Genomic DNA, 26,890 nt, shown 5'->3' on the forward strand with positions numbered 1-26,890 from the left:
TGGTAAAGCCCAAGAGCTTTTTAATGGAATATTTATTAAGCACACTTACTATATTTTGGGCACTTTGATAACAGCAATAAACAAGACAGAAAAGATTCCTGTTCTTATGAAGCCTATATTGGAGTGGGACAAAGTAGACAGTAAACAAGTAAATAGATAAATAGGATAATTGCTGATGGAATTCTAGAAAGAAAACAATGAGGTAGTGTAACTGGGTAAGCAGAAAGAAGGCCAGTGCGAATATATTCAGTTATTGCTGAACTAGAAACTATAAGTTAGCATACTAAGTTCTGTATTAAGCAAGCATGGTTTGGGTATAATGTATTGTACTCAAGATCTTTGTTACAGTAGTATTATAAGAGAATTTAGTCTAAAGTAATTTTTCTTGAATTGTATCCAAGTACCAAAAGGCTACAGTTATTCTGAGGTTCATCCATAGTTTCGCCCCAAATGATGCAGTGAGGTACCAGTGTTTATTTCTCAAATTTTAGTTTTTTTTATGACTTTCCATCTATTACAATAATTCAGAGAAACTTTATGAAAAGTTTACTTTGAATACAATTTGGAAACTTTGAAAAAGTTTTTTGGTCTACCTTTCAAGCCCTGCCTTTGAGTTTTGTGACTCTGGAAAGTGATTGGGTTCTAAAGTAATTAAAGCTGGTAGTATGGCGAATTTACAATTTAATTTGTGCTCATGTGTTTTGTTTGACTACTTTTTCCCTCAGATATGATGAAATGAGTATTCTCTTCACAGTTTTGATTACTGAAGCTACTTTGGAGAATGGGTTAATACATCTGAGAAGTAGAGACACCACGATGAAGGAAATGATGCATATATCCAAAGTAAAAGACTTTTTAATCAAGTATATATCATCAGCTAAGAATGTATAGATTTTAATATTTATATAATAAATATTCTTCCTTCCTAATTTGATTGTCTTCTATTAACTTAGATTTGTTTTTAGCACCTTTACACTTATGAAGTAGACATTTTCAGTGCTTTTTGAAAATTCAGTTTTTATTCCTTATATATCTTGATGTATTCCATTCTATCAGAAATATGTTCAGCTACAAGAAACAAAAATCCCACTATGTTGGGTGCCCCTAGTTGGCTCAGCTGGAAGAGCATGTGACTCTCGAATCTCAGGATTGTGAGTTCAAGACCTACAATGGGTGTAGAGATTCCTTGAAAATCAAATCTTAAAAAAAAAAAACCAACATATTGGATTAAGCAAATTGTAGTTTGTTTTTCTCGTAACAAGAAGTCCAAGGGGTGGACTGTCCAGAGCTGGTATAATTATTTCAATTATACTTAGGGACCCAGGCTCTTGATATCTTTCTATTCTACCATCTTTAGTATTTTGGTTTTTATTTTTGTACTTGCTGCTACATGCTCATAAGGTGACTCCCGTCTAGGCTTCTTGTCCACATTCCAGTTAGGAAGAAAGTCAAGGAAACAAGAGCTAACCAGCCAAAACTCTTTCCTTTTTTTTTTTTCAAAAAATTTTTTTAATGTTTATTTATTTTTGAGACAGAGACAGAGCATGAACGGGGGAGGGTCAGAGAGAGGGAGACACAGAATCAGAAGCAGGCTCCAGGCTCCAAGCTGTCAGCACAGAGCCCGATGCGGGGCTCGAACTCACAGACCATGAGATCGTGACCTGAGCCAAGGTCGGACGCTCAACCGACAGCCACCCAGGTGCCCCAACTCTTTCCTTTTTAATTGGGAAAGTAAAAGCTTTTCCAGGCATCCCAATTAGAAGACTTATTTACATTTCATTGGTCAGAACTGGGTCACCTGGTCACTCGTAGGCCAGTCACTGTCTGAGGGGATGAGAATATCATGATTAATTTGGATCAAACACAGTTTATTCTTTGGGGCTTTAGTAGTGTCTTCTCTCTGAAATGGGTTCTACTATCAGGAAAGAAGGAGTCTTTCTAGAATCTGCCACACGTATATTGTCAAATACTGAAGATTAACGTAAAACTAAACTTTCAAAAATTAGCACATTTATTTTTAAAACGCAAAATAAAATGTTAGATGGCATAATCTAGTGTTACAGCATATTTTGTGTCTGCTCATAGATAAAAGAAATCTTTAGACTTTTGTGTGCTGATTATGTTTGTGTTAATTATGCTGTCATTACTCACTTGGCAAAAATTCCAAATATATGGACAATAGTGTAATTGACTCCAAATACTGTGGCCCAGCACCAGCAACCATCAGCCTGTGAACATCTTGCTTCCTCCCCCTAACACCACATTTCCATTCCAGTTTGAAGCAGATTACAGGTATCATTTCGTCTGTAAGGATTTCAGTTAAGTATCTTGTTAACCGTTATCCCACCTAAAAACATTAATACTTGATGATATGAAGGAATTATTGACAATTTCCTTGGGAGTCTGATGATGGTATTATGGCTTTTTTTTTTTTTTAAACATCCTTATCTGAAAGAGACACATACTTAAATATTTTTGAGTGAAATTATATGATATCTGAAACATGCCTTAAAATTCTCCAGTTTAAAAAAAAGTGGTGGAATATAGATAAAAAAAAATATCTCTGAGTTGTTGGAGGTGGGTGATGGGTACATGGAGGTTCATTGTAATGCTTTTCTATTTTTGCATATGTTTGAGAATTTTCATAATAAAAAGTTTTTAAAAACAAATTCTTTTTTCTTTTTTTCTTTTTTTTTTCTTTTAATGTTTATTTATCCTTGAGAGAGAGCAGGAGAGGAGCAGAGAGAGAGGGAGACAGAGAAGCCAAAGCAGGCTCTGGGCTATCAGTGCAGAATACGATGCAGGGCTTGAACTCAGGAACTGTGAGACCATGACCTGAGCCCAAGTTGGATACTTAACTGCCTGAGCCACCCAGGCACCCCAAAACCAATTCTTTAATGTCAAATATCCACTTGATTTTCAATTGTCTCATAATTTCATAAAATTGAAGTTGATTGTTAGGTCTTTTAGTCTCTCTTATCCCATAAATTTGAGCTCTCTCTCTGTTTTTCCTTTTTTAAGAAATTGGGCTGCTTATTTTACAGGCTTTGTCACTGTTTGGACCGTGCTTATTGCATCCCCATGAGGGTTTAACCTGTTCTTCTCTATATATAATTCCTGTAGAGTGGAAGTTGAATCCAGAGGCTTGATCAGTTTCAAGTTTAATTTGGGGGCGGGGGCGGGGAGACAAGATTTTTCCTAGGTTGTGTTCTCCCATCAGGAGGCAGTTAGGTCTGGTGGTTTCTCTTTTGGGGATGCTAGCAATCAATCGTTGATCAATGCTTAGGTCAGTCAGTTCATTAGAGGTGGCAAAATGGTGATATTCTGATTTTCTTACATCTTCATTCATTAGTTAGAATACTTCTGTAAGGAAAAGCATCTCTTACTTGCTTAGAGGTATGAGAGAGGTAGGATAAATGCTGATTCGTCCCCTTTAAAGTTGTTCCTTTTGATGTTCAAATTGTCCTATCTTTAGCCAGTGGGAGCTTCTTCAAGTTGGCCTGGAGTCCTTTTGACATAACTTTAGTAGTGTTTGATAGCTTCCTTGGTATCTAATGTCTGATCTAGAAATTGTATATTTCAGAGTTTCTCCAAGAAACCCTGGTTCCTTTTAATGGAAAACAGTATTTGGATGCTGTACTCTGGGTACTAGGGGTACTGATAGTTAGAAAGTGGACTTTGTGTCTAGGCCTTTTCAGTGTTCACAACTAGCGTGTGTGTGTGTGTTTGCGTGTTTGTGTATGTATATGTTTTAATCAGCTTTATTGAGATATAATTTATCTTCAATAAATTTACCTATTTTAAGTGTACAAATTATGCGTTTTAGGTAAATGGGTAACTACTACCAGAGTGACAATATAGAACATTTCCATCACACCAAAAAAGTCCCCTCTTGCCCTTTAGGACTGCAGGGGTTTTACTTAATCTCTTTTATCAGACATCTGTATTCCCATTCCAAAATCCCAGTTCTCAGGACTATTGAGGGTGATGATAAAATTAGAAAGCCACATCTCACAACTGCTCATTTGTTTTATTTTACCTTAATTACATCAGTCTCAGAATTGCAATACCAATATGACCCCTGTACGTCTACTTAAAAGTTTAAATTTCGTTTTTTGCAATTTGGGGTTCAATACTTAGTTTTAATATAACTAAGAATTTTTTAAGTTTTAAAACATTTTTCTAAAGCTCTCCGTTGTACTGCCAGGTCCCTTTATTTAGGTACCTTTTCCTTTTAGGGGCCTCAGCCTTCACAGGAGATTGTATTCCTGGTTTGACTGCTAAGGCATCTGCACTGATGGGCAACGTAGAATGTTTACACTGCAGGTGAGGTAAGTAATATTTATGGAGGTTTTTCCAGATCACAGATGTCCAGCTGGAGTTCTACATCAGAATCCCCTGTGGAGCTTTTAAAAACCTGAATATATTTGAGCCCTATTCTTTCTGATAACAATCTCTGACCGTTGGGCCCACACAAGTATATTTTTAAAACCTACAGGTGATTTCTGACGCTCACTGCAGCAGCAGTTCCCATTAAATCTGTCCGAGAGCTGCACACTTGCATGGCATTGTTTTGATGTATTTTCCCTCCAATCCAATTATTTTTAATACATTTGTTTTTACCAAATACCCTTCTCACGTATTACACCACACCGATATCTATTGAAAGATATTACTAAGAAATAGTCCTGTGAACTCATTGTTGATTTAGCCATAAAAGAGTGTTTTTGGAGGCATTTGTTTGCTGTTATACCACATCGTCCTGTAAGGAAACATGGGAGAAATTTCTCTCAGATAATTGTGCTCCTCCTGAAGACCGGCCTGCTATTGTATGTGTTCTCTATTTATTCATCTTGTTCATTCAAAAAGGCTTTCTGAGCACCTGAGTCCCAGGGACTGTAAGTGTTAAGGACGTGGTGGTGAACAACACAGACAAGTCCCTTCCAGGGGTGGGCAGGTGGGGACAGATGCTAAGCAGGAGGCACATGGACAATTTCAGGTAATTTCAGATAGTGATAGTGTTGTAGGTAATAGAACAGGATGATGTGCCAAATCGTGGCTGGGTAGTGTGTTTTGCATAGGTTGTCAGGGAAGCTTTGAGAACCTGACCTTCAAATTGAGGCTGAATGATACAAAGCGGTCAGGTGTGTGAAGATCTGGGGCGGTGGGACTAGCAAGAGCCAAGGCCCTTACGAGGGAAAAGGTGTGGAATGATCAAGGAGCAGAAAACAGGCCAGGGGAGCCGGAATAGATGAGCATAGGGGAGATGGGTAGAAGAGGTCAGAGAGGTGGCCAAGACCCACATCCCTTAGGGGCACTTGGGTGGCTTAGTCAGTTGAGCGTCCAACTCTTGATTTTGGCTCAGGTCATGATCTCATGGTTGGTGACTTTAAGCCCCCCATCAAGTAGCCTTATAATGTTTGCAAACCTTATGCACACCTCTCTTTCTGCCCCCCTGCCTTCTGCCATTTATGTTTACTCTATGAATGTTCTTGAATCTTACACCCTTTCTCTGTGTTCAGGTTTCTTCTTCAAGTATACGGCGTACTTCTTTCACTGAGAACGTGATTGGAAAACCTCCTTCTCAGTCTTTGTCTTAAAATGCCTTCACTGTACCCTCAGTCTTGATTGATATTTTGGCTAATGTGGTAGATTCTTTGGCTCTCGTAAGTGTCATCATGACCCTCCTATTTGGTGGCATCAGAAACCTAAAAAATTACAATGCCCTTACTGCCAGGGTGTGTGTGGTTGTGAATGTCTTCCACTTAGACACGCGTGCGTGGGATCTGGGAAGTAGAAGGGAAGGTGGTGGTTGTCGCTGAGAAGCAAATGTCTGCGGTGGCAGAACTCCACATCCCATGTCAAGCCTCCAGTTTCTGGGCCTGAGGCTGTTGTGGCAGGAGGCAACCAGGGTAACGGCAGCAGTAACTCTCCGGTCTCCAGAATGTAAGAACATCTACAGTTAAGTTATTTAAGTTGAAGAGAGTTCAGCAGGGTTGCTAAAGGATACAAAATCAAACAAAAAAAAACACCTGTGTTCTGTATATCAACAGTATGAAATAAAATACAACTTACAGCATCAACATATCAAGTACCTAGGAATAAATAAGATGTGGAACAAAAGATGTGTAAGATGGGTATGCAGGAAATGATAAAATGTTAAGAGAATCCAAGAAGACAAAAGCAGTGAGATGCTTGTAATGTGCAAGACTCATTATTATAACAACGTTAATGCTCCCCAAATGGATCTATAAATTCAATCCAGTATCAATCAAAATCCCTCTAATGTTCAGGGTTTGTTTTTGTTTTTGTTTTCTTTAAGAAAATAACAAGCTGACTCTAAGATTTAATTGGAAATGCAAAAGGTCAAGAATAGCTAAGACATTCTTAAAAAGAACAAGATGGGAAAATTTGCTTTTCCAGTTATCAAAACTTATTTAGAAGAGTATGGTGGCAGGGCGCCTGAGCGGCTCGGTCGGTTAAGCGTCTGACTCTCGGCTTCAGCTCAGGTCACGATCTCACGGTTCGTGATTTCGAGCCCCGCATCGGGCTCTGCACTGACAGTGCAGAGCCTGCTTGGGATTCTCTCTCTCTCTGCCCCTCCCACAATCACTCAGTATCTCTCTCTCTCACAATAAATAAATAAACTTAAAAAAAAAAAAAAGAGTATATGGTACTAACGCAGGAGAGATAAGAAGAACAATGAAACAATCTGAAGCGCAGAAGGAAACGCACATTGTACATGGACATTTGATTGTGCGACAGAGACGATATAGCAGTTTGGTGGGCAGAGGACAGCTTTTCAGTGGATGGTGCTAGAGTTGGCTATGTTCGTGCACGGGAGGGATGAACTATGATGTCCACACCATACACATCTGGGTGGATGTAGACCAAAATATGAAAGTCAAAACGCTTCAGAAAAACAGGCTAAGTAAGGGCCTCAAACAGGGATTTCATTAAAAAAAGAAATCCAAATGACCTATAAATATGGGAAAGTGTGTTCAACCTTATTAGTCTCAGGGAAACGCAAGTTAAAATCACAAAAAGATATTACTAGATGGCCACAAGAATGGTTCAATTAAAATGACTGTGCGGGGCACCTGGGTGGCTCAGTCAATTGAGCATCTGACTCTTGGTTACTGTGTAGGTCATGACCCCAGGGTCATGGGATCGACCCACATCAGGCTCATGCTGAGCATGATGCCTCTTTGAGGTTCTCTCTCTCCCTCTGCCCCTATCTCCCACTCATGCTCTCTAAATAAGTAAGTAAATTAATTAAAGAAATAAATAAATAACGACCCACATCGGACTCGTGATGAGCATGATGCCTGCTAGAGGTTCTCTTTCTCTCTCAGCCCCTCTCCCCTGCTCACGCTCTCAAAATAAATAAATACATAAATAAATAAATAAAATGACATCATCTACCATTCAAGGGAATGGAAAGGTGATAGAAAGGTGATAGAACCACTTTGGAAAATATAATGGCATCATCTCCTTACATTGGGGATAAACATGGGGATGAATCCCATGACCCAGTCATTGTATTCCTATACATATTCAACATAGTTGCACGCACATGAAAGCAGCAGACATGTTGTTGCATAAGAGCAGTCACAGCTTCATTATTTGTAATAGCCCCAAGTTGACAACAGCCCAAATGTTTGTCAGCTGCAGAATAGATAAGTTACAGTATATTCAAACAATGGAATACTATTTAGTAGTGAAATACACAATTAAAGCTGCATGCTGCAACTCACAAATCTCACAAATACAATGTTGGGCAGAAAAAAACCAGACACAAGAATGACTGCTCCATGATTCCATTTGTATTCAATGCAAAAACAGGCAAAACTAAAGACAGTATGGAAAAAGAACCAAAGTGAAGCTGAAATAGACCTGAAAACAAAGTAGCTATTGAAATGAAAGCTCAGTAGGTCTTTTCCTTTTCCTTTTCCTCTTCTTCCCTTCCTGAACAATTCAATCTGAAAGCCAGAACGTGTGTGGGGAGTGGGGTGGGGGGGGTGTGTGGAGTGGGAAGCCACAGGAAGTCGCAGCTGGATGGGGAGGGAATCGTGAGGACTATGGAAGCATATAAGGTACACAAAGCACTTAATAGCAGCTGGACACTGGTATGGCAGTTATTGTTTTCACAAAGGAACTTTGGCGAGATGGCGTAGCCACCACCTCTGTATCTTGTGTCACATCCTCGGGGCCTCACCTCTGATTCCAGCTGCATCTGGGACTTCGTTCACTTTGTGTTGACAACTTCTCACTTCAAGCGTGCAACACATATCACTCATTTTCTGCCCTGGTGCTTTGCAGTTCCCTGCATGAGACGCCCATGGAAACCCACTTGGAATGTCCACATGCACAGCCTAGAGGTCGGGGAGGCATCCCCTCCTGGGACACCCCTCAGCCAATCAGGGATGGAAGTCAATGGATAACCGCTTCTTACTATCAGTCCTTAGGCAGACAGTTCTAAGAAACATCTTCTCATTGCTAAGAAGGTTCCAGTGAGATCAAGCCCCAGTTGCCCAACTCAACAGTACACCCTGGTACTGGCTTTTCCTCCAGTACCTGATGCTTGCGTCACCTCCCAGATAAATTATTTGCACAGAAGGCCTTATCTCAGGCTCTGCTTTCAGGGCTAGCCCAGGAAAAGACAGGGTATCAGAAGGCCCTAGAAAGCAGTGCTGGGAAGCGGAATTACTCCTTGGATGGATGGCAACATGTCATGTTGGAAGGGGGTGGTGATAACACTTGCACGCCATAGCCTCCCAATTACTTTACTAAGACCTTCCCCTGCAGTGGGAAAGGGGACAGAGGTAGAAAGTGAAGCACTAGGCTCTTCCATGGTTTTAGCACTTGAAAGGCACAGGGCAATCGTAATTATATGGATTGTGGACTTGGTTGGCTTCTACTAAGTGCTTTAAAAGCTTTGCAAGGAGAAAATGAGAGGCTGTCGATTCAGGGCATGCTGTGAAACCCAGAGGCATTCTGGACTTCAAAACTTCAGAAGGTCTTAACTGGATCAAATCCAATTCCCAGTAAGGTTTCTAGCTTGCTGGCCCCTCCCCGCCCTGAGTTGACTTTCCCTCCTCTGAAATGTTTCACTGTACCTGCTCTCTCGCTCCCAGCGCCTGGGGTCACCTGACATATAGGCTACCTGCACCCAAGTCCTTATCTCAGGCTCTGCTTTAGGAGGGAGCCCAAGACAGAAGAGGCCAATGGTGACTGAGTTGCCAAGTTTATGACCACAAAGACTTCAAGATTTCTAAGGGGAGCAGCCAACTGGTATGACTCAAGAGTAAGCATCATACCACAAAGAGGTAGCCTTTTAAAAATTCTTATTATATGCCTGACCCTGTTCCAAGCCCTTTACATTCATTACCTGAACTAATTCTCACAGTGGCTCCATGATGCAGGTATTTATTTGTCTCCCCCACCCCCCACTTTGCTCTCACCCCCCAGATGAAAAAAAACTGAATCCCATAACTTATCCAGAGTCACACAGTTAAGACATGACTGAGCCTGAATTCAGCTCAGTCTGTTTGACTCCTTACTCTCTTAGCCTCTGTGACATACTGATTTCCCCCAAATACAAATATCAGCAGAGAAAGGGCAGAAATTATGCTCATGAATGCTGCCTTATGACAATACAATCCTCTAGTCTAGACCTGTGTGCACAGTATCCCTTCCCACCCTAAGAGGCATTTCCATGGCCAGTGCTTCTGCTGATCTTTGCTAGGACTGAACTCCCAATTCAACCACCACTAAGCTGTGGGTGACCTTGTAAAATTACTTACCGCATCTGAGTCTAAGTTTCCTTACCTGTAAAAGCAAGTTCATAATATCGGCCTTACAGAATGTTATACAGTTAGTGTCTAATAACTGGTAGCTGCGCTTTTTCTAGTCAGAGGTCCACTGTTGGGAGCGATTAAGACAGAGGTTCAGGCAACACCCAGAAGAAGAGCAGAGCAGAAAAATTTTGGCCATGTTGTTTTGGTTGTCTACAAATGCCTTTTGCCTTTTATTGGATGTTACTAATAACTCCTAGGATGAGAGGCTTAAACTAGAAACCATTTTGTCCCCTGTAGGGGTCTGAATGGGTGGCTCCCCAAAAAGATTAAGTCCATGTCCTAACTCCTGAAACCTGTGAATGTCACCTAATTTGAAAAAAGGGTCTATGCAGCTATAATTGAGGATCTTGAGATGAGGCCATCCCAGATTATCCAGGGGGTTCCGAGATCCAATGACCAGTGTCCTTATAAAAGAAAGGCAAAGGACGAGCAGGCCATGTGAAGACAGAGGCAGAGACTAGAGAGATGTTGCCACAAGCCAAGGAACACCAGGAACCACGGGAAACTGAAGCAGACAAGCAGGATTCTCCCTTAGGGTCTTCAGAGGGAGCCCAGCCCTGCCGACATCTTGATTTTGGATTTCTGGTCTCCAGAACTATGAAAATAAATTTCTGTTGTTTTAAGTCACCAGTTTGTGGTAATTTGTTAAAACAGTCAAAGTAATCCATTCTCCTTTCTCCCACACAACACTGTTCTCTCTACAGAATGCTGATGGGAAACATAAAGGTACGCCTTTGATATTAGCTAAGTCTTGAGGACTGAGGAAGTCCATGAAAATCAATATAAATGTTTTTGCAGCCTTCCAAAATCTGAGAGCAAACCAAAACAGCAATGGATAATAAAGGTGTACTTGGTGTGTAACTATAGGGACTGTTTTCTTCAGACACATTTTCAAAGGCACCAATTTTTGTTTTAGAATTTAGACACGAAAAGCACAGTGGTCTAACCATTACTCTTTTTTTTTTTTTTTTTTAGAGAGAGAGAGAGAAAGCATGGGAGGGACACAGAGAGAGAATCTTAATCAGGCTCCATGCCGAGTGGAGCCCCGGGGGAAACTCCATCTCACGACTGTGAGATCATGAGCTGAAATCAAGAGTCTGATGCTTAACCAACTGAGCCACCCAAGACGCCCCACAAGTACTCTTTTTTAATGATGTGGCAATGGGGAGAGAATGGTCCATGCCTAAAAATAGCAAAAGCATTTAAAATCTGTCACCAGTCAGGATCCCACCTGACAAAACTATTATCTGATGACAGGATTGGATGTACCCAAATAGGCCAAAGGAATAGTGTTTGATCATGAAAAATAGTAATTTATTTTAGGTAACCAGTGAGATATTTTTAAGTATCAGTCAAATTTGCTTTTTCTTCATGTAAATCAGCTTCATAAAAAGCATCTTACTCTGAGATGTAGCTTGTAGCTTTAAATGTCATCTTCTGATGAGCTCAGAATAGATAGACCCAGTTTTACAATCATTATAGGCTTCTGAAATATAAAAGAGAAAATAATTCAGTAAAACTAATGTATATATCCATAGAGTCTCTAAAAACCAACCACCACCACCCCTCAAAAAAAAAAAAAAAATCTCATTTTAGTAGCTGGGTGGATTGACAGAACCAAGAATTAAGTGGGTTTTTTTCCTGGACTGTATACAAGCAATTTATTCTTTAAGATGGTTTAGGAGTACCCCCGTATCCTCCTCTCTGAGTTTTTTATACGTCACTATGTCACATCGTTCCCTCTTCCCTACCCACCCGTCTCCCGATGTCATTTGTTAGGAGCTGTGGTATTGGTTGCTACTGGTACCCTGGGTGTGCACGTTGCCCCCATCTACCCCGTCCTTGGGCTTCTAAAGCCCCAGAGTATGGTGGCCTCACAGGGACCGCGGTCTCATTTTGTTAGCATCTCTTATCCCAAACTGTGGCTCACCACGACCTCCAGGTGCCACCTCCTGGAACATGGGGGTAGCATAATGTATCTCCTGGGAGTGTCCAGTTCCTGGGCAAAAGACAGGGAACAGAGTTACTAGGCCTGTCATCCGAATCTCTGATCACCATTTTGAGGGCAGGGTTTAGCCAGCTGCCCTCGAAATGGTGTGCAGCCTCTGGACTTTTCCCAGAGAGCACTCACCATCTTGGGCTGTGCGAACACACTGCCTTGGTTCCAAGCCTGGCACAGAGTCTATGGGAACGAGATAAATTGGGAGTCAGTGGTGTTTGCATAGTACAGAGCAGGTAATTTGCTTAGCGCCATGCCTGGGGATAAGGCCGGCCCTCAGTCAGTTGGCTGGGTTTATTCTCATCCTTACCAAGGCCCTGCCCTGGGTCTATTTACCATAAAGCAGTGTATGATGCCTGCGTTAAGAGGGGGTCATAAGAGGCTCTGGAACACCCTGCGGATCATTCCGAATTGACATTAAAATATCTCCACGATACGTTGTGAAGTGAAAAAAATCAAGGCGTACGATGGCATGGCTATGACCTGCTACCATATGCATAGAGTATCTGTGGAAGGATTTTAAAAACTGATGGTTAAACCAGCAGGGTGGAACTGGAGGTCATGGGTCGGAGGGAGCCCTTGTATTCTATAACTTTTCTTCATTTTTTTTTTTTTTGGTACCCGTGTGTCTGTACAACCTTAAAAAAATTTTAAAAAGACGAAACCTGAAACCAACCAACCAAACCAATCAAAATACCCAACAAAGTTCTCTTACCTGCTTGAGTTTCACAGACATTTGCGTATATTCCAATTTCCATGGGTGTATTTCCATTGTCTCTGGGTGCCTGATCTCTCATAGCTTTTCCTACGTAAATTGGTACAGAAACATTAAACCAATTCAGCCATATTTTTCTCATTTCCTCTGCCAAGGAGCCGAATCCCCCAAAGTTCCGAAACAAAGAATGACCCTGCTCCAATGGCCTACACTGTCATCCATTAAAGGAAAACCATGGGCTCAGCGAGGAATCCATATCACCCGCTTCTCCAAGCCAGAAGCCCTTCTGATTTATTTCTCTGGGTCTGCAAGGAACATCCTTTGCCCATCAGATTACGCAGATTACATTTGGGTTGGCCAGAGACACATTTTCTTTCCTTTGCTGAAAAAGAACAGTCTGTAAAAAGCTTTGTAATATCTGCAAGAGACAGTAAATTACCCAGCCGAGTTCTATTGAATCCTGGCCAGAAACAAGAATGCTAATTCCACTTTTGCAAGACCCTGGGCTTTTTGTAAGAAGGGAAGACAGGTTGTAAAAAGGTATAAGATGTATACATTTTGACATCTAGTTTCAAGTTTTGTGTCAACTGGGTCCCTGACTTCTCTGACTTAAAACTCTCTAGAGGAGGCACAGGGGGAGGCACAGGTGGCTAACATGCATCACTTAGGTCTCTCCCTAGCTGTGACAGTATCTCCCCATTCTACAGGTCAGAACACTGAGGCTCCAGCAAGTGAAGGAGCCTGCCCAACGCCCCTCGGCTCACTGGTACGGAGACATCCTGGTTTTTTGTGCAAATCTTGATATTCCTCCATACTTGTGGGCCAAGTGAAAAGGCCAAATTTCAAAATCTTAAGTAGAGGTGGTCCCGAGAGGTGACTGGCGAAAAGCAGTGCCTGGGGCTTGATGCAGCACCTGAGGTGAGGCAGAGGCATGTTGCTCGAGTTCATCTTCAACTACGGAGCTTCCTCGGAGGGGCAGGGCCAGCAAGGAGGTGGACAATTACAAGGCAAAGCTCTTGCCTTTGCGGAGCTGGCGGTCGGGACCCACCACCTCATTTGTAGGGCCCAGTGCAATGCAAACATGCGGGGCCTTTTGTTAAAAAATTTGTGTGCCCATGTTTACAGCAGCATTACTCACAATAGCCCAAAGGCAGAAGCAACCCAAGGCCCCACTGACAGACGAATGGATAAATTTAGCGGATATATGTATTTGTATCTACGTATGTATCTGTGATGGAATATTCTTCAGCTTTAGAAATGAAGGAAATTTCTGACACATGCCCAACATGGATGAATCTTGAGGACATTACGCTGAGTGAAATAAGCCTGTTACCAAAGGAGAGACACCCTAGGATTCCCTTAGATGAGGTCCCCAGAGTAGTCAATTCATAGAGGAAGAAAGGAGAACACTGGTTGTCAGGGGCTGGGGTCGGGGGAGCTGAATGGGGAGGGTTGAATGGGGACAGGATTTCAGTGTTGCAAGATGAGAAAAGTTCCGTGCACGGATGCTGGTGATGGTTGTGGAGCAGTGGCAGTGTCCTTATACTCAACTGTATACTGAACAGTGGTTAAGATGGTAATGTTTATTTTTTTATGTGTATTTTACAATTTTTTTAAATTTTTTTAATGCTTATTCATTTTTGAGAGAGAGAGAGAGAGAGGGAGGGAGAGAGGGAGGGAGGGAGGGGCAGAGAGAGGGGGACAGAGGATCAGAAGCGGGCTCTCAGCTGACAGCAGCGAGCCCAGTGCGGGGCTTGTACTCACGAGCTGCGAGATCCTGACCTGAGCCGAAGTTGGATGCTCAACCCACTGAGCCATGCAGGCGCCCCCTTCGTCGTATCCCATTTTTAATTTTCCTTTCCCTTCCTCTTCACCTTCTCTCCTGTTCTCTGTATCCCACGCCCATGGAAAACCGTGAAAAGCTGCCAAAAGAACTTACCTGCTCTGTACTTTGGTAGTATCCAAAATGTCAGAATTGGGATTATTACCATTAGCACCAGCAATAATCCCAGAAGCAGTAGCTGCAGACAGAAAGGACAGCTGCCTCCTCCTGGAAGAAGATAGCGGTTCATTGGTTACCGCACAGCTTTCTTTTCCAATGACATTGAACTGTAGAGTGTTCTGGAAAGGGCAGTTTACAACCGTCTCCTAAATTAACTAATTTAATTGCCTCAGACCACTATGGACACCTGCAACTCTTGAGAGGTAGCTTGTTAGTCAGTGAAGTTGTTAAAGTCACAACCAAATACATCTTCCACAAGGGGTCGCACAAAGGAAGAGAAAAAACAGCACAGCCTTGAACCAGATTCCTGGCAACACTGTTAGAGTCATAAGGCTCAGAACAGCCTGGCCACTTATTGGGCAAAGCCCTTAGTCATGTTGGCATGATTTATGTCACCTAAACAGCTACCATTCGTTATTAACTACACGCCAGATGCTGTGTTAAGCACTTTGCGTGCATTGCCTTATTTATCTCATTGATAGCACTCCCATTTTACAAATGAGTAAAGTAAGGCTCAGAGAGGATAGAGGACTTTCCTACAGTCACACAGCTAGTAAATGGAAGGGCTGTGGTTTGTAGGCAAAACCAGGACTCTGGAGCCTGAGTCCAACAGGCTGCCTCATCTGTTAGAACTTACCAAAGAGCAGGGTGTGGGCTCTGTTCTTCTGTGGATGAGGCTAAGTGAAGTGTTCAATGCCCAAGTGTGCCTACTGCCTTAGCTAACCTCATTTTTGTTCTACCCTCCTCCTAACTCGACAAGTGTCCCTTCATAAGGACCTGGAAAGCCAGGTTTGAATCTAGAATTCTCAGACTCCTCAGACTTCTGTGCCAGAATATGGCAGCATGAAGAGAGTCAGCCCTAGCCCCAGGCCCAGCCCAGCTTTCCACTCGGGCTCTGATGTGCACCCCAAGGGGCCTCGCCTGCACGTGGATCCTCTAGCCTGCATGTCCAAATGCTATCCACACCCCCCAAAAGCAGCCCCCTACACTTGAGTCTAGGGATGCTCCTATCCTTACCCTGGTACAATCTTGGGAGGATGAGCTGGGAACAAGACTTGTGTAGGCCCTGGAAGGAGGGTTCTGATCTGACTGGGTAGGGAATTCAGGTGCAGGTACCCAGAATATGGTTTAGGAAAGTGGAGATACAGGGTCCAGGTGGGCACTTTCTCATGTGCCCCTGGGCCCCTCGGCCTGTGGGAAGATACATGGCCAAGAAGCACCAAAGCAGTGCCTTCCAAAACACAGGACTGGGACAGGGGCCCTTCTCACCACAAGGGTGGTCCCAGAAGTCTAGACTCACCAAGCATTAGTAGTGGGCAAGAAACAGCCAAACGGGAGGGCACAGGCGTTAGAAGTCAATGAAAAAGCAGAAGGAAATCAAGACCGGGCTCCAAGCCCAAGAAAGATGCAAATTCTCATGTGCTAGCTTAGAACCTGGGCAGCGGGAGATCAAGGCAGGAAGCAGGGTCAAGTCAGGAAATCTCACTGCAAGGTTTCTTCCTGACCTAGCTTCTAGGCTTTTCATCTTCTTTTGGATGGCAGAAAGAAACCCCATCAGAATTTGTGTGGAACCTTCCAAAGGAAAGGCCTTTGGATGCGTACAGCCAAAGTGGGAAGTGCGTGGGCAGGGGAGAGGCTGGCTGCAGTTTTTGGAAGCAAATCCAGAGCCTGTCGAAAGAGTTCAGGTAGCCCTTACCTGTCCAGGGATTGATGAAGACTGGTTGACTGTATTTTGTGTGGTCAGGCAATTTGTTTTCAGCTTTGCACCTATACTCTTCCCTTCCGCCAGTGCTTTTCTTGGTTAGGTTGAATTCAGCGGGCTCCCTTACGTACTTGGAAATGGCTGGTGATACGGCAGTATCTTTTTCAAAGAAAGTATAATTGATGGGCAGAGAGCCGTTGAATGAGATGCAATGCAGTATTATATGTCGGTCTGTTTCTATTTTAACGACGTTAACATTCAGCACTGGTGTAATCACTGGGTCTAGGCAAATGAAAGTATGTGTTAAAGGGATGAGCAGAATGGATTCACCCACTCAGTCCACCAGCATGGATTGAACCTCTATTCCTGACTGTGGACGCAAAGGTAATGACACCCTTCTTGAGAAGCCAGGGAGCTTGCAGCCCAGTGGGAAAGACCGATGGTATATGGTTAGCTCCACTCAGTGTGGCACAAGCTGGGTGCTGAGAACACCAGAGGGTGGAGGGTGTCTCTTACTTTGAGGAATCAAAGCGCAAACTTGCCTTTCAGCAGAATTCTCCATCTGTTTATTGTTGACAACGAGTGTGATTCTGTCAAAGATCTAGTTCCAAGTATGAAGTTGAGAGGCGCTCTTAGTCCCAGTCTTTATAAGGCTACATTGTTTTTTTTTTAATCAAAGAAATCTAAAAATATAATCTTTTCTAACTGTATTTTTATTTATAGAATTCAGCTGAATGATTATCTTCTACTTCCTCCCACAAGCAGGAAGTAACTCTGATAGATTCAAGAGAACTTTTCAACAGGAAGTGTGTGGGTCTGCTTAACTTTGTCAGGGAAAACCCTGTGGTATGGGTATTTTGTGGGAGAATCCAGCTATATTATTTATTTAATAATTCAGTAATAAAGCAGTATTATAGGAAAGGAAGTATAATTGTTGAGTATCCATCATGTACCAGCCTTGCTATTCACATTACCTCCTTTCACTTTGTAACAACAGTACTACAAGCAGGATAATATCATGCCCATTCCGCAGATGAACCAACTGTGATTCAGAGAGGTAAGAAACTCACACCACTAGTAAACCAGCAGATCCAGGGCCAACTCTCAAACAGATTTTTTTTTTTTTTTAACAATATCAGTTTGGCACAGAAACAATGAAATACAAGGACCCAAGTATAAGTAAAATCAAGGAAAATGATTTAGTCTCCTTGCTCCACCCCTCCCTTGAGCAGAATCCCTGAAGCAACATCCTTGACAAGGCAGCACCTGGTTGGTGATGGTGGCCTCAGAGAGCAACTTTGGGAAGAGCACTGATAGGACATTCTTCCAATGGAACTGAAATCTATATCCTGTAGTGTTCAGGAAGGAGCAGTTGAAACAATTCATGAGAAATCAGGGCGCCTGGACTCCTCGCTGAGATGGGATGATCCAAACTGGACCAAGGACTGATATCTAAAGTGACTGGAAAGATGTAAACTTTCCTGAGAGTTTGTAAAAGGACTGGTAAAAGGGAGTCACAGCATCACAGTGATCAGAGTAAGGGGGTTGCTACTCTTCACTAACCCAGTTATATTTTTAAAAACTTCAAGGAGTCCTTTAAGACTCATTCAGCTGCCCCGTTTCCTTTAAGCCTTGCCTAAAGCCTCCAGGCAGAAGTGCTTCCTCTTCTGCCTCCTCTCGTCTTTGGCCCATCCTCTTATATGATACACTTGGGTGTCTCATGGTCCCCTCAAGTGTAATCTGTTTGAAACTGAACTCTAGCTGATCTGCTAGTTAATGAAAAATCAGTAGGTAGATAAACATATAACAAAATCCCATTCTTTAAGAAATGTTTTTATTTAGATATATATTCATTCATCCACCCATCCACTCATTCATTTACTTACTTTACCATGGTAAGAAGAGTTAACAGGAGATCTACTTTCTTAAATCTTTAAGTGCTCAATACAGTAGTATTAACTACAGGCACAATGTTCTACAGCAAGATCTGGAGAACTTACTCATCTTGCATATACCCATTGAACAGCTCTCCATTTCCCCCACCTCCCATTCTTCTAGTTTTCCCCATCTCAGTAAATGCAACACTCCTATCGTGGATCACATTAGATATCTGGAAATCATTTTGATTCCTTCCTCACCTTCACTGCTGTGAATCCAAATCCAATCATCAAACAAATCCTGCTGCTTCTTCCTCCAAAATATACCTGGAATCCATCCATGTCTGTCCGTCCTCACCATTGTTTGTCTCCTGGATGACTTCAAGAGCCTCCTAACCAGTCCCCAACTTCTCTTGCCCTGCCTCACCTAGAATGTACTTTGAAGATGATCAATTGGGTCATAGGCCCTGCCTGACTTGGCCCCTTCCCACTCTAGTCTCACCTGGGTTTACACTCCCCTCATTTGACCTTTGGCCATACCAACCTCCTATCAGGTCCTTCCCAACCAGCCAAGTTCTTTCCCAAGTTGGAGCCCCTGAACAGGCTAGTGTCCCTTGACTAGAGCCCTCTTTCTCTGTCTCCTTGCATAGCTAACTCCTCATTCTTCAAGGCTCTACTTCAATGCCATCCCCTTTGAGAGGCCTTCCCTAACTATCCTACCTAAGTAGATCACTCCACCATGCCTTGCCTCACTCCATCACTGTGCCAGTTTCTTTTTTCTTCATAACAAGCAATGCCGTTTGTGATTATGAATCTGTTTGGGTACTTGGGTTTTGTATCTCCCCAACAAGACTGTAAGCTCTACCAGAGCAGAAACTTAATGTATATCCAGGGTTTGGCACATTTGGGATATCATCAAATATTTGATGATTGAGTCAATAATTAGTGAATTTGTGTTCATGGCTCATATCCCTACTGGGCTGGGGACAAGAACATGTCTTAAGCATCACTGAAACCCCAGCAACACCCAATACCCAACACAATTACTTGCACAGGGTAAGCACTCAATAGATATCTACTAATTGGATCTAAATGGGGCTGAAACAGTCTTATAATCTGTCAAAATAGTTCTACAGGACAGTGTAGTTACCATGACAAATTGCAGGAAACTTGTGCATTTACTTGGAAGGCAGGATGTGGGAAGACTTTATACATATCTGTGGGACAGAAGCTCAGGAAATGAAGACTTGGGTTTTTTTTTAATCAGCTGATTTAAGGCTTCAGCCATCAAGTTCATAAACCATCTAAAACTGGGCTTATTCCTTACAGGAGTGTAGGTCCCCGTTATTCAAATGGAGGAAACCCACACTAATAGTGGGTCTTGACATCTTTTCTCACACTGAATCTCAGTGATTTGAAGGACAATCGTATGTTTTCTCTGCCAAGTAAGTGCCTACTCTCCTCACCCCATGCTGCCCACAATAGACTGAGATTCCCACCCAGAGTTAAAACCCATGTTAAATGGTATTTTACCATTTAACCCATTTTAATGATTGAGGGCTGGAGATATAGCAAAGGCGCATCTAAAGGGAATATGCAAAGTTGCACGGGAAGCCAGGGGTGCACAGGTTCCCCAACGCTCACCCCGTTGCTCTTTCTGCAGTACAAGGCGGCTCAGTCCAGCCTGGTGGCCTAGATGGACTATTATCAGCGGAGGGCCTGCCCTCATGTTATGTACCACATCCTAAGACCATGTTTGTAAGGATTTGCCCCTTCTTCACTCTTCTTCTACAATATGGCTTCTGTTCATTTTGGGTTCAAAACTGTCCTAAAATGGTTGGTTTTAACCTGGATCTCCTAAAAGCCTTATGCAGAGATTTGCATCTGTAATCTCATGAATATGTCTCAGGAAAAGTACCCATCACTATCATTCGATTGTTAAGACAGCTATAACCTAAAATGCTAAGAACCCTTGCACTAGAGCAATGGCGCTCAGTAGAACTTTCTGTAATGATGGAAACGTTCTGTCTGCACTAACAAAGCAGCCACCGGCCGGCTGTGGCTATTGAATACACTAAGGAATTGAGCTTTTTGCTTCATTTAGTTTTAATTAATTTGGATGTAAATGTAAATAACCACACGTGGCTAGTGGCTACTATGCTAGACAGCACAGACCTAGAGAATCACTCAAAGATTTGATCAGTGAGTCAGAGCTCTTATGTTTAGAAGCCTCCAGGTTCCATGCCCACATATTACCTGGAAACCCTCTCTCCCTCTCTCAGAAGTCCTTTATCAAGGTCACCTTTATAAATGAGACAATTAATGCTAGGTTGTGAGAGGCCTGGGTGGGAAGATGGGAGAGAAAAATATAGCAGTAATAAGATGTGGTTGGGCAGGAAGAGTGCTGGCTGGTGGGGCACCTGCTGGGTGGTCACTGCAAAGGGAAGAAGTTGGAAAAGACCTGGGGCTTTGAAGACCTTTGCCGCAGGGTCCAATACTGATTCTAAGTCTTCCTGCACCTTCAGAGAAACAGTGGTTTTTGCCTACGTGATGGGAATCCTAGAATAAAGCATCTAGAAAAGATCTCAACAATTTCCCAAATTGTTCACATAAGGCTTTTTGTCTAAGGCAATCAGGCTATCATTATTTGAAATAGCAATGAGTCTTTGGAAGAGGTATGCCGGATTGCCACGATGTCATTCCCCAAATACCAGCCGTGGCGGTTGGCCACCCTGCCTGCTATCTTCCACCCAGCCGAATACGACAGGCACATCTGTGGAAGCCCAGAAGGCGCAAACTGAGCGGTTGGTCATAAGACACCAACCTGGGGCGCCTGGGTGGCTCAGTCACTAAGCTCCCGACTCTTGATCTCACCTCAGGTCATGATCTCACCGTTTGGGAGATTGAGCCCTGCGTTGGGCTCAGCGCTGACATTGCAGAGCCTGCTTGGGATTCTCTCCCTCTCACCTTGCCCCTCCCCAACTCGCACCTTTGCATGCGCGCTCTTTCTCTCTCTTAAAATAAATAAGTAAACGTTAAAAAAAAAAAAAAAAAAAAAAGATCCCAACCTAAATGGGAGTACTTGCTTCAGTACAACGATCTGAGCCACAGAGGGCTCACCAAAGATCCTGCCTTAATTCATTGGGCCCTATGCAAGATCAGCAAATATCTATCCCAATCCCAAGACCTCACTCTTAGGAGCTCTGTTAGGAATTGGGTCCCCCTTCTTCTGGTATTATGTTTTCAAAACTGACAGAAATAGGAAAGAAAAACTTATCTAGGAAGGAAACTTGGATCGACCATTTAACATTTCATATTAAGTCTGGCAACGATGACCCTATGTATTATAATAGCTTAAAGAAGTCTATTAATCATTAAAAAAAAAAAGTCTTCAGAAGAGCAAGCAAAATGGAATTAATAAGAATAAAGATCTCAGTGACATACTTTCCAAGCCCTTGAGTGAGTATTCTCAGGAGAGCAGAGAGCCCATTCTAGGACAGGAAAGAATCCCACAAATCACAGCCCCCCCCCCCCCCAGGGATGAGTCTCTACTTACCAACAAAGGTGAAGTTGAACTCATGACTGTATTTGATAACTGAACAGTTAGAAACTTGGACTTTGCATTTGTAGGGACCCAAATCATGGGCTTCTGAGACACTTAGGTTAAAAATCATGGGTTCACCTTTGCCTTCCTGGGTTCTCAGGTGCTTCTCATGCCGAAACAAAAGATAGGTGATCTGTAGTGATGGGTTCCGGCTGGAACAAATTAAAGACACATTTTGACCCCTTGTGACTGCATTTGTTTTTGAGTTCAAACTTGGAGAAAGGAGTTCTGGAAAACAGAGTAACACAAGAAAAAAGTCTTTGTTAATGTCGCTTAATAACTAAGTGGTAATCTGGCCACATTTTGTGGGTCAAGGGGTAGAGATGCTCGTTCCTGGAGAACTTTCTTGTTGGCACGGCCAGGCTGACCAGTGTGTGAGGAAAGCCTCAGCACCTACAGAGGCTCCTTCCAGTGACAGATGGGTGGCCTTGACCAGCTCTTCCGTGCTTGCTAGCTCTTCTGCTGGTGAGAGCTTGAAGTGGACACTCTAATTTTTCCTTCTTTCTTTTTTTAAATTTAAATCCTAGTGAGGGGGCGCCTGGGTGGCTCTGTCGGTTAAGCATCCGACTCTTGGTTTTCGGCTCAGGTCACGATCTCGCGGTTTCGTGAGTTCGAGCCTCACATTGGGCTCCAAGCTGACAGTGAGGAGCTTGCTTGGGATTCTCTGTCTCCCTCTCTGTCTCTGCCCCTCCCCCACTCGCACTATCTCTGCCTCTCTCAAAATGAATAAATTTTTAAAAATTTCATTCCAGTTACTTAACGCGCAGTGTAATATTAGTTGCAGGTATACAGTTTGATAAAAGACACTCCCTTAAGACTGGCTGTGCTGACTTAGAGATATTAAAATTCCGGGGCGCCTGGGTGGTTCCGTCGGTTAAGAGTCTATACTCTTGATTTCAGCTCAAGTCATGAGCTAACGGTTCATAAGACCTAGCCCCTGTGCTGACAGCACAGACCCTGCTTGGGATTCTGTGACTCCCTCTCTCTCTGCCCCTCCTCCACTCTCCTTCTCTCTCTCTCTCTCTCTCTCACACTCTCTCTCTCTCAAAAATAAATAAACATTAAAAAAATTATTTTGAAATAAATATTAAAATTCTAGGTTCTCTGACCAAACATTATGTCTGGTGACCTTTTTGGACCACTATTTCTTTTAAATTTCTTATTTTGAAAAAAAAAATTATTTAAATTTTTTTTTAATATTTATTCATTTTTGAGAGAGGGAGAGAGACACAGAGAGAGAGAGACATAGAGAGAGACAGAGGGCAAGCAGGGGAGGGGCAGAGAGAGAGGGAGACACAGGCTCTGAGCCGTCAGCACAGAATCCGACAAGGGGCTCAAACTCACAAACTGTGAGATCATGACCTGAGCCGAAGTCAGAGGCTTAACCGACTGAGCCCACCCAGGTCCCTCCCCCCCCTTTTTTTAATTAAAAAAAAATTTTTTTTAATGTCTATTTATTTTTGAGAGAGAGAGAGAGAGTGAGGGGGAGACACAGACTCTGACACAGGCTCCAGGCTCTGAGCTGTCAGCACAGAGCCCGACACGGGGCTCAAACCCACGAACTGTGAGATCATGACCTGAGCTGAAGTTGGACGCTTAACCAACTGAGCCACCCAGGCGCCCCTATTTCTTATGTCTTTTTAAATCTGTAGATGTTTCCATCTTTTTCTTTCCCCCTGCAATTTATTTGTGGAAGATGGCAAGCTCTTTGTTCGATAGTGTTTTCCATGGTCTGGATTTTGTTGATCACATTCCCATGGTATCCTTTACCTTGGTCCTCTGTCCCTTGTCCCCTGAATTTAATAAAATTCAGATTAGCTTTTTTTTCTTTTAAGTTTTATTTATTTAAGTAATCTTTACACCCAATGTGGGCTTGAACTCATGACCTCAAGATCATGAGGCTCATGCTTTTCCTATTAAGCCAGCCAGGTGCCCCCAGATTAGCTTTTATTTAGCAAGAATGCATGAGGGTAGGGTGTACTTCCATTGTGAAGCACATGATGTCTGGTCATCTCTCTTTTTGTTTCTTAGTCGGCTTTGACAATAATCACTTGGAAGCATTATTTCATTAGAGGTTGCAAAATGGTGATATACTAATTCATTCCTTTTCCATTTATTATCTGAAATAATTCTATAAAGAGAAACTTGCCCCCATCAACTATGGTTATATGGAGATACGGTTTGCATTGAAAAAGCAGGATAAATGCTTGATTCTCTTCCTTTATTGACTGGTTCTGAAAATAATGAGTTGGTTTCCTAGCATCTTGTAACAGGATATTTTTCTTTCACTGTTGTTATTTTTTTGTTTAAGAATCATTATGAACTTGGGGCACCTGGGTGGCTCAGTCAGTTAAGCGTCCAACTTCGGCTCAGGTCATGATCTCATGGTTTGTGAGTTCAAGCCCCGCATCGGGCTCTGTGCTGACAGCTCAGAGCCTGGAGCCTGCTTCGGATTCTGTGTCTCCCTCTCTCTCTGTCCCTCCCATGCTCATGCTCTGTCTCTCTCTGTGTCTCAATAATAAATAAATGTTAAAAAATTTTTTTAAAAAAGAATCATTATGAACTCATAGTTTACATATTTGATGTATTTCAATCCATTGCAATTATTATTTTTATTGTCCCATTTTTTGGCCATGAGAAGCATCTCTATACCAGCTCCTGAGTCCTTTTTTGTTTTGTTTTTTGTTTGTTTGTTTTTAGGTAAGCTCTATATTCAATATGGGGCACAACATGGGGCTCAACACGGGGCTCAAACTCATGACCCCAAGATCAAGAGTCACATGCTCTACCAGCCAGGAGCCCCTCATGAGTCCTCTGATACTAGCTAGTAGTCTTTGATAGCTTGTATGTTTGTATTTTATTATTTTAAAATGCCAAGGAAAAAAATAACCCTCATCAGAAAATCTAATGTAAAAGAATAAAATTATTAAAGAATTAAAGAAATATTAGAAAATGTTTTCATATCACCTGAGAAGAAAAGCTCTTCCAAATAAGACACAAAAATTGGAGCCACAAAGAAAAGACTGAAAAATTGACTCCCCTAAAACTTAAAGCTTTTCTATGGCAAAATTAAGACAAGTGACAATCTAAAAGGAAATACTTAACATATAAATGAAAGCAAAGGATTTTTCATGTATATATATTTTCATATATGTATATAGATAGATAGATAGATAGATAGATAGATATGTCAATGGCAACTGAATAAGAAAAAGACAAATAAATGGACAAATAATATGAATAGGTAATTTCCAGAAGAATGAATGCAAAAGGCCATTAAATAATGCTAGGGCCACGGGACAGTTTGGGTAGAGGAGGAGTTTAGGCCCCTCAAAAATGTCATCAAGCTCCCTTGCCCTTTTTGATCTGGACAACTGACATTTTCTCAGCTTCTGTAAGCTCAGCTTCAAGATAAAGCCTCTCCTCTCCTTCCAACCAGACGGCTGTCCCTAAATTTCCTTTCCATAGAACTTCTGGAGCTTTCATGACCAATAAACATGAAGAAGATGCTCTGGCTCACATGTGATGAGGTCAAAATAGCACTGAGATATTGTTTTTTACTCATCGGATTGGCACAAATTTAAAAACAGGTTGTGCCCACTGTTGGAGAAGGCTGGGACACACTCACCCTGTGACTGGGTACCCGGTCTGCGTGTTAAGAAGGCAACTTAACGATTCAAATGTACATGCCCTTTGACCCAGCGATTTCACCTCCAGGATTTTATCCTCCAGAGATGCTCTCCCCCTCTCCTGTGTCCACAAAGGATGTTTTGTATGAGGATTTTCATTGCAGCATTGTTTACATTACAAAGAAAAAAATGGATAAATCAGTAAGGGGGGTGGTTACATGAACTATGGCTGAGTCACATTATGAAATGCCAAGCAGCCGTTGAAAAAAGAGAGGTGAGTCTACATCTACTGCTTACAAGGATTTCTGTGATGTATTGTCATCTAAAAATAGGACTGGGCCCCTGGGTGGTTCAGTTAAGCATCAAGACTCTCGATTTCAGCTCGGGTCATGATCTTGAGGGTCGTGAGTTTGAGTCCCACATGGGGTTCCGCGCTGACAGTGGAGAGCCTGCTTTGCGATTCTCTCTCTCCCTCTCTCTCTGCCCCTCCCCTGCTCTCTCTCTCTCTCTCTCTCTCTCTCAAGTAAATAAATAAACTTTAAAATAAATTAAAAAGGACACATCACAGAAGAGTTTGTTTCCTATGGTACCAAATAGAGAATGACTGTTGATAAGTGGTTGCTTCTGGAAATGGAGAATTGGAGAGCACAACAGCACTTTCATATTTCATCTAGTCACAGCAGCATGGGCTGGCATTTAGCGACAGCTTACCACATACCAAGTTCTGTGCTAAGGGACATGGCTTGTCTCACCGAGTCCTCGTAAGAACCCTCCCAGGTAGGTGGTTTTATTATCCTCACATCACAGAGGTAAGAGATTAAGGGTCAGGTGGTTACATCAGACACCCAGCCTGCCTGCTGGAAAACGGTAGAAACCGGGGTTAGGACCACAACCCTGGCTGGTCTAGCTCCATGATGGTAAACCACCTCCCAATATATATTTTTATTTTGTTGCTTGAATTATTTTACAATGATTATGCGTTGATTTTCTAAATTAAAAAAAAAAAAACAATAACAACAGAGAAAGAAACATTTCAGCGTAAAAGCAATCTCAACATTTAATCTCTGAACCTCAGCAAAGAGCCTTCAACTCCCTCCCTCCCATCATTTCCTTTTAAACTGTAGGTAACAGAAAAGGCTTGACTTTGGTTGTTCGTCTAAAAGCAAAGAAAGACTTATTCGTGAATGGTCGTGCTGAAAGCTGACCATCTCCACTTGTCGGTGAAAAGAGTTTTGGTAAAAGAGAGAAGGAAGTAAATGAAACTTACTGTTCCTCCATTCACAATCCAGGGCAGCTCTATGAACTGAGAGAGAGAAAAGGAACATGAGAAAATTCTTTTTCCACATCACGTTTTCGTTTGGAGACACAAGCTTCAAAATGGCAAATGAGCCATACATGCGAGAGAAAAAAAAAATGCCCTAAAAGAACAGTTTGTTGAAACAGCTCCAGAAGAAATTAGGGAGGAGGATACAGGAGGCATGATGACCCCATACTGGTGAGTC

General features: G+C 42.4%; 2 protein-coding genes and 1 pseudogene across 10 annotated transcripts in view; 2 read left to right on the top strand and 1 right to left on the bottom strand.

Moving 5' to 3' along the window:
- POLG2 (DNA polymerase gamma 2, accessory subunit) overlaps positions 1 to 10,487 on the top strand; it is a 29,075-nt gene extending 18,588 nt beyond the window's left edge. For 6 of the 8 annotated variants that reach the window (XM_019466523.2, XM_019466527.2, XM_019466526.2 and 3 more), the window contains one exon: positions 726 to 929. In XM_019466523.2, the coding sequence (XP_019322068.1) occupies positions 726 to 891 (166 nt within the window). In that variant the 3' untranslated portion in view covers positions 892 to 929. Of the gene's footprint in view, positions 1 to 725; positions 930 to 8,322 lie in introns of those variants that run through there. The other 2 variants (XM_019466520.2, XM_019466524.2) reach the window with 2 other exon arrangements.
- On the bottom strand, positions 2,390 to 26,890 carry MILR1 (mast cell immunoglobulin like receptor 1). 2 transcript variants are annotated; one of them, XM_019466529.2, is made up of 9 exons: positions 26,656 to 26,890; positions 21,712 to 21,987; positions 16,273 to 16,560; positions 14,514 to 14,624; positions 12,575 to 12,664; positions 11,992 to 12,042; positions 11,791 to 11,859; positions 11,263 to 11,346; positions 2,390 to 5,956 (listed from the first exon to the last, which is right to left on the bottom strand). In XM_019466529.2, exons 1-8 carry the CDS (start codon positions 26,783 to 26,785, stop codon positions 11,291 to 11,293), a joined length of 1,071 nt encoding a protein of 356 aa, XP_019322074.2. In that variant the 5' UTR covers positions 26,786 to 26,890; the 3' UTR covers positions 2,390 to 5,956; positions 11,263 to 11,290. The 2 variants fall into 2 exon arrangements, with proteins under 2 accessions (XP_019322074.2, XP_019322075.2); XM_019466530.2 differs by having other exon boundaries at positions 21,712 to 21,911; positions 26,656 to 26,760.
- LOC109277081 (NADH dehydrogenase [ubiquinone] 1 beta subcomplex subunit 4-like) lies at positions 20,697 to 21,715 on the top strand (annotated as a pseudogene).

Source organism: Panthera pardus, unplaced genomic scaffold, assembly GCF_024362965.1.
Source record: "Panthera pardus isolate Hobbes unplaced genomic scaffold, ASM2436296v1 HiC_scaffold_3, whole genome shotgun sequence".
NCBI classification, from domain to species: domain Eukaryota; kingdom Metazoa; phylum Chordata; class Mammalia; order Carnivora; family Felidae; genus Panthera; species Panthera pardus.

Bases quoted from the DNA above. Each gene is read 5' to 3' on its own strand.
- MILR1 (XM_019466529.2), bottom strand. From the start codon at position 26,785: ATGTATGGCTCATTTGCCATTTTGAAGCTTGTGTCTCCAAACGAAAAC. The intron at 21,988-26,655 runs GTAAGTTTCATT...TCTGTTTTCCAG, and splicing joins GGATTGTGAATGGAGGAACA to AACTCCTTTCTCCAAGTTTG. The intron at 11,860-11,991 runs GTGAGTGCTCTC...TCTTTTGCCCAG, and splicing joins TGTTCGCACAGCCCAAGATG to GAACTGGACACTCCCAGGAG.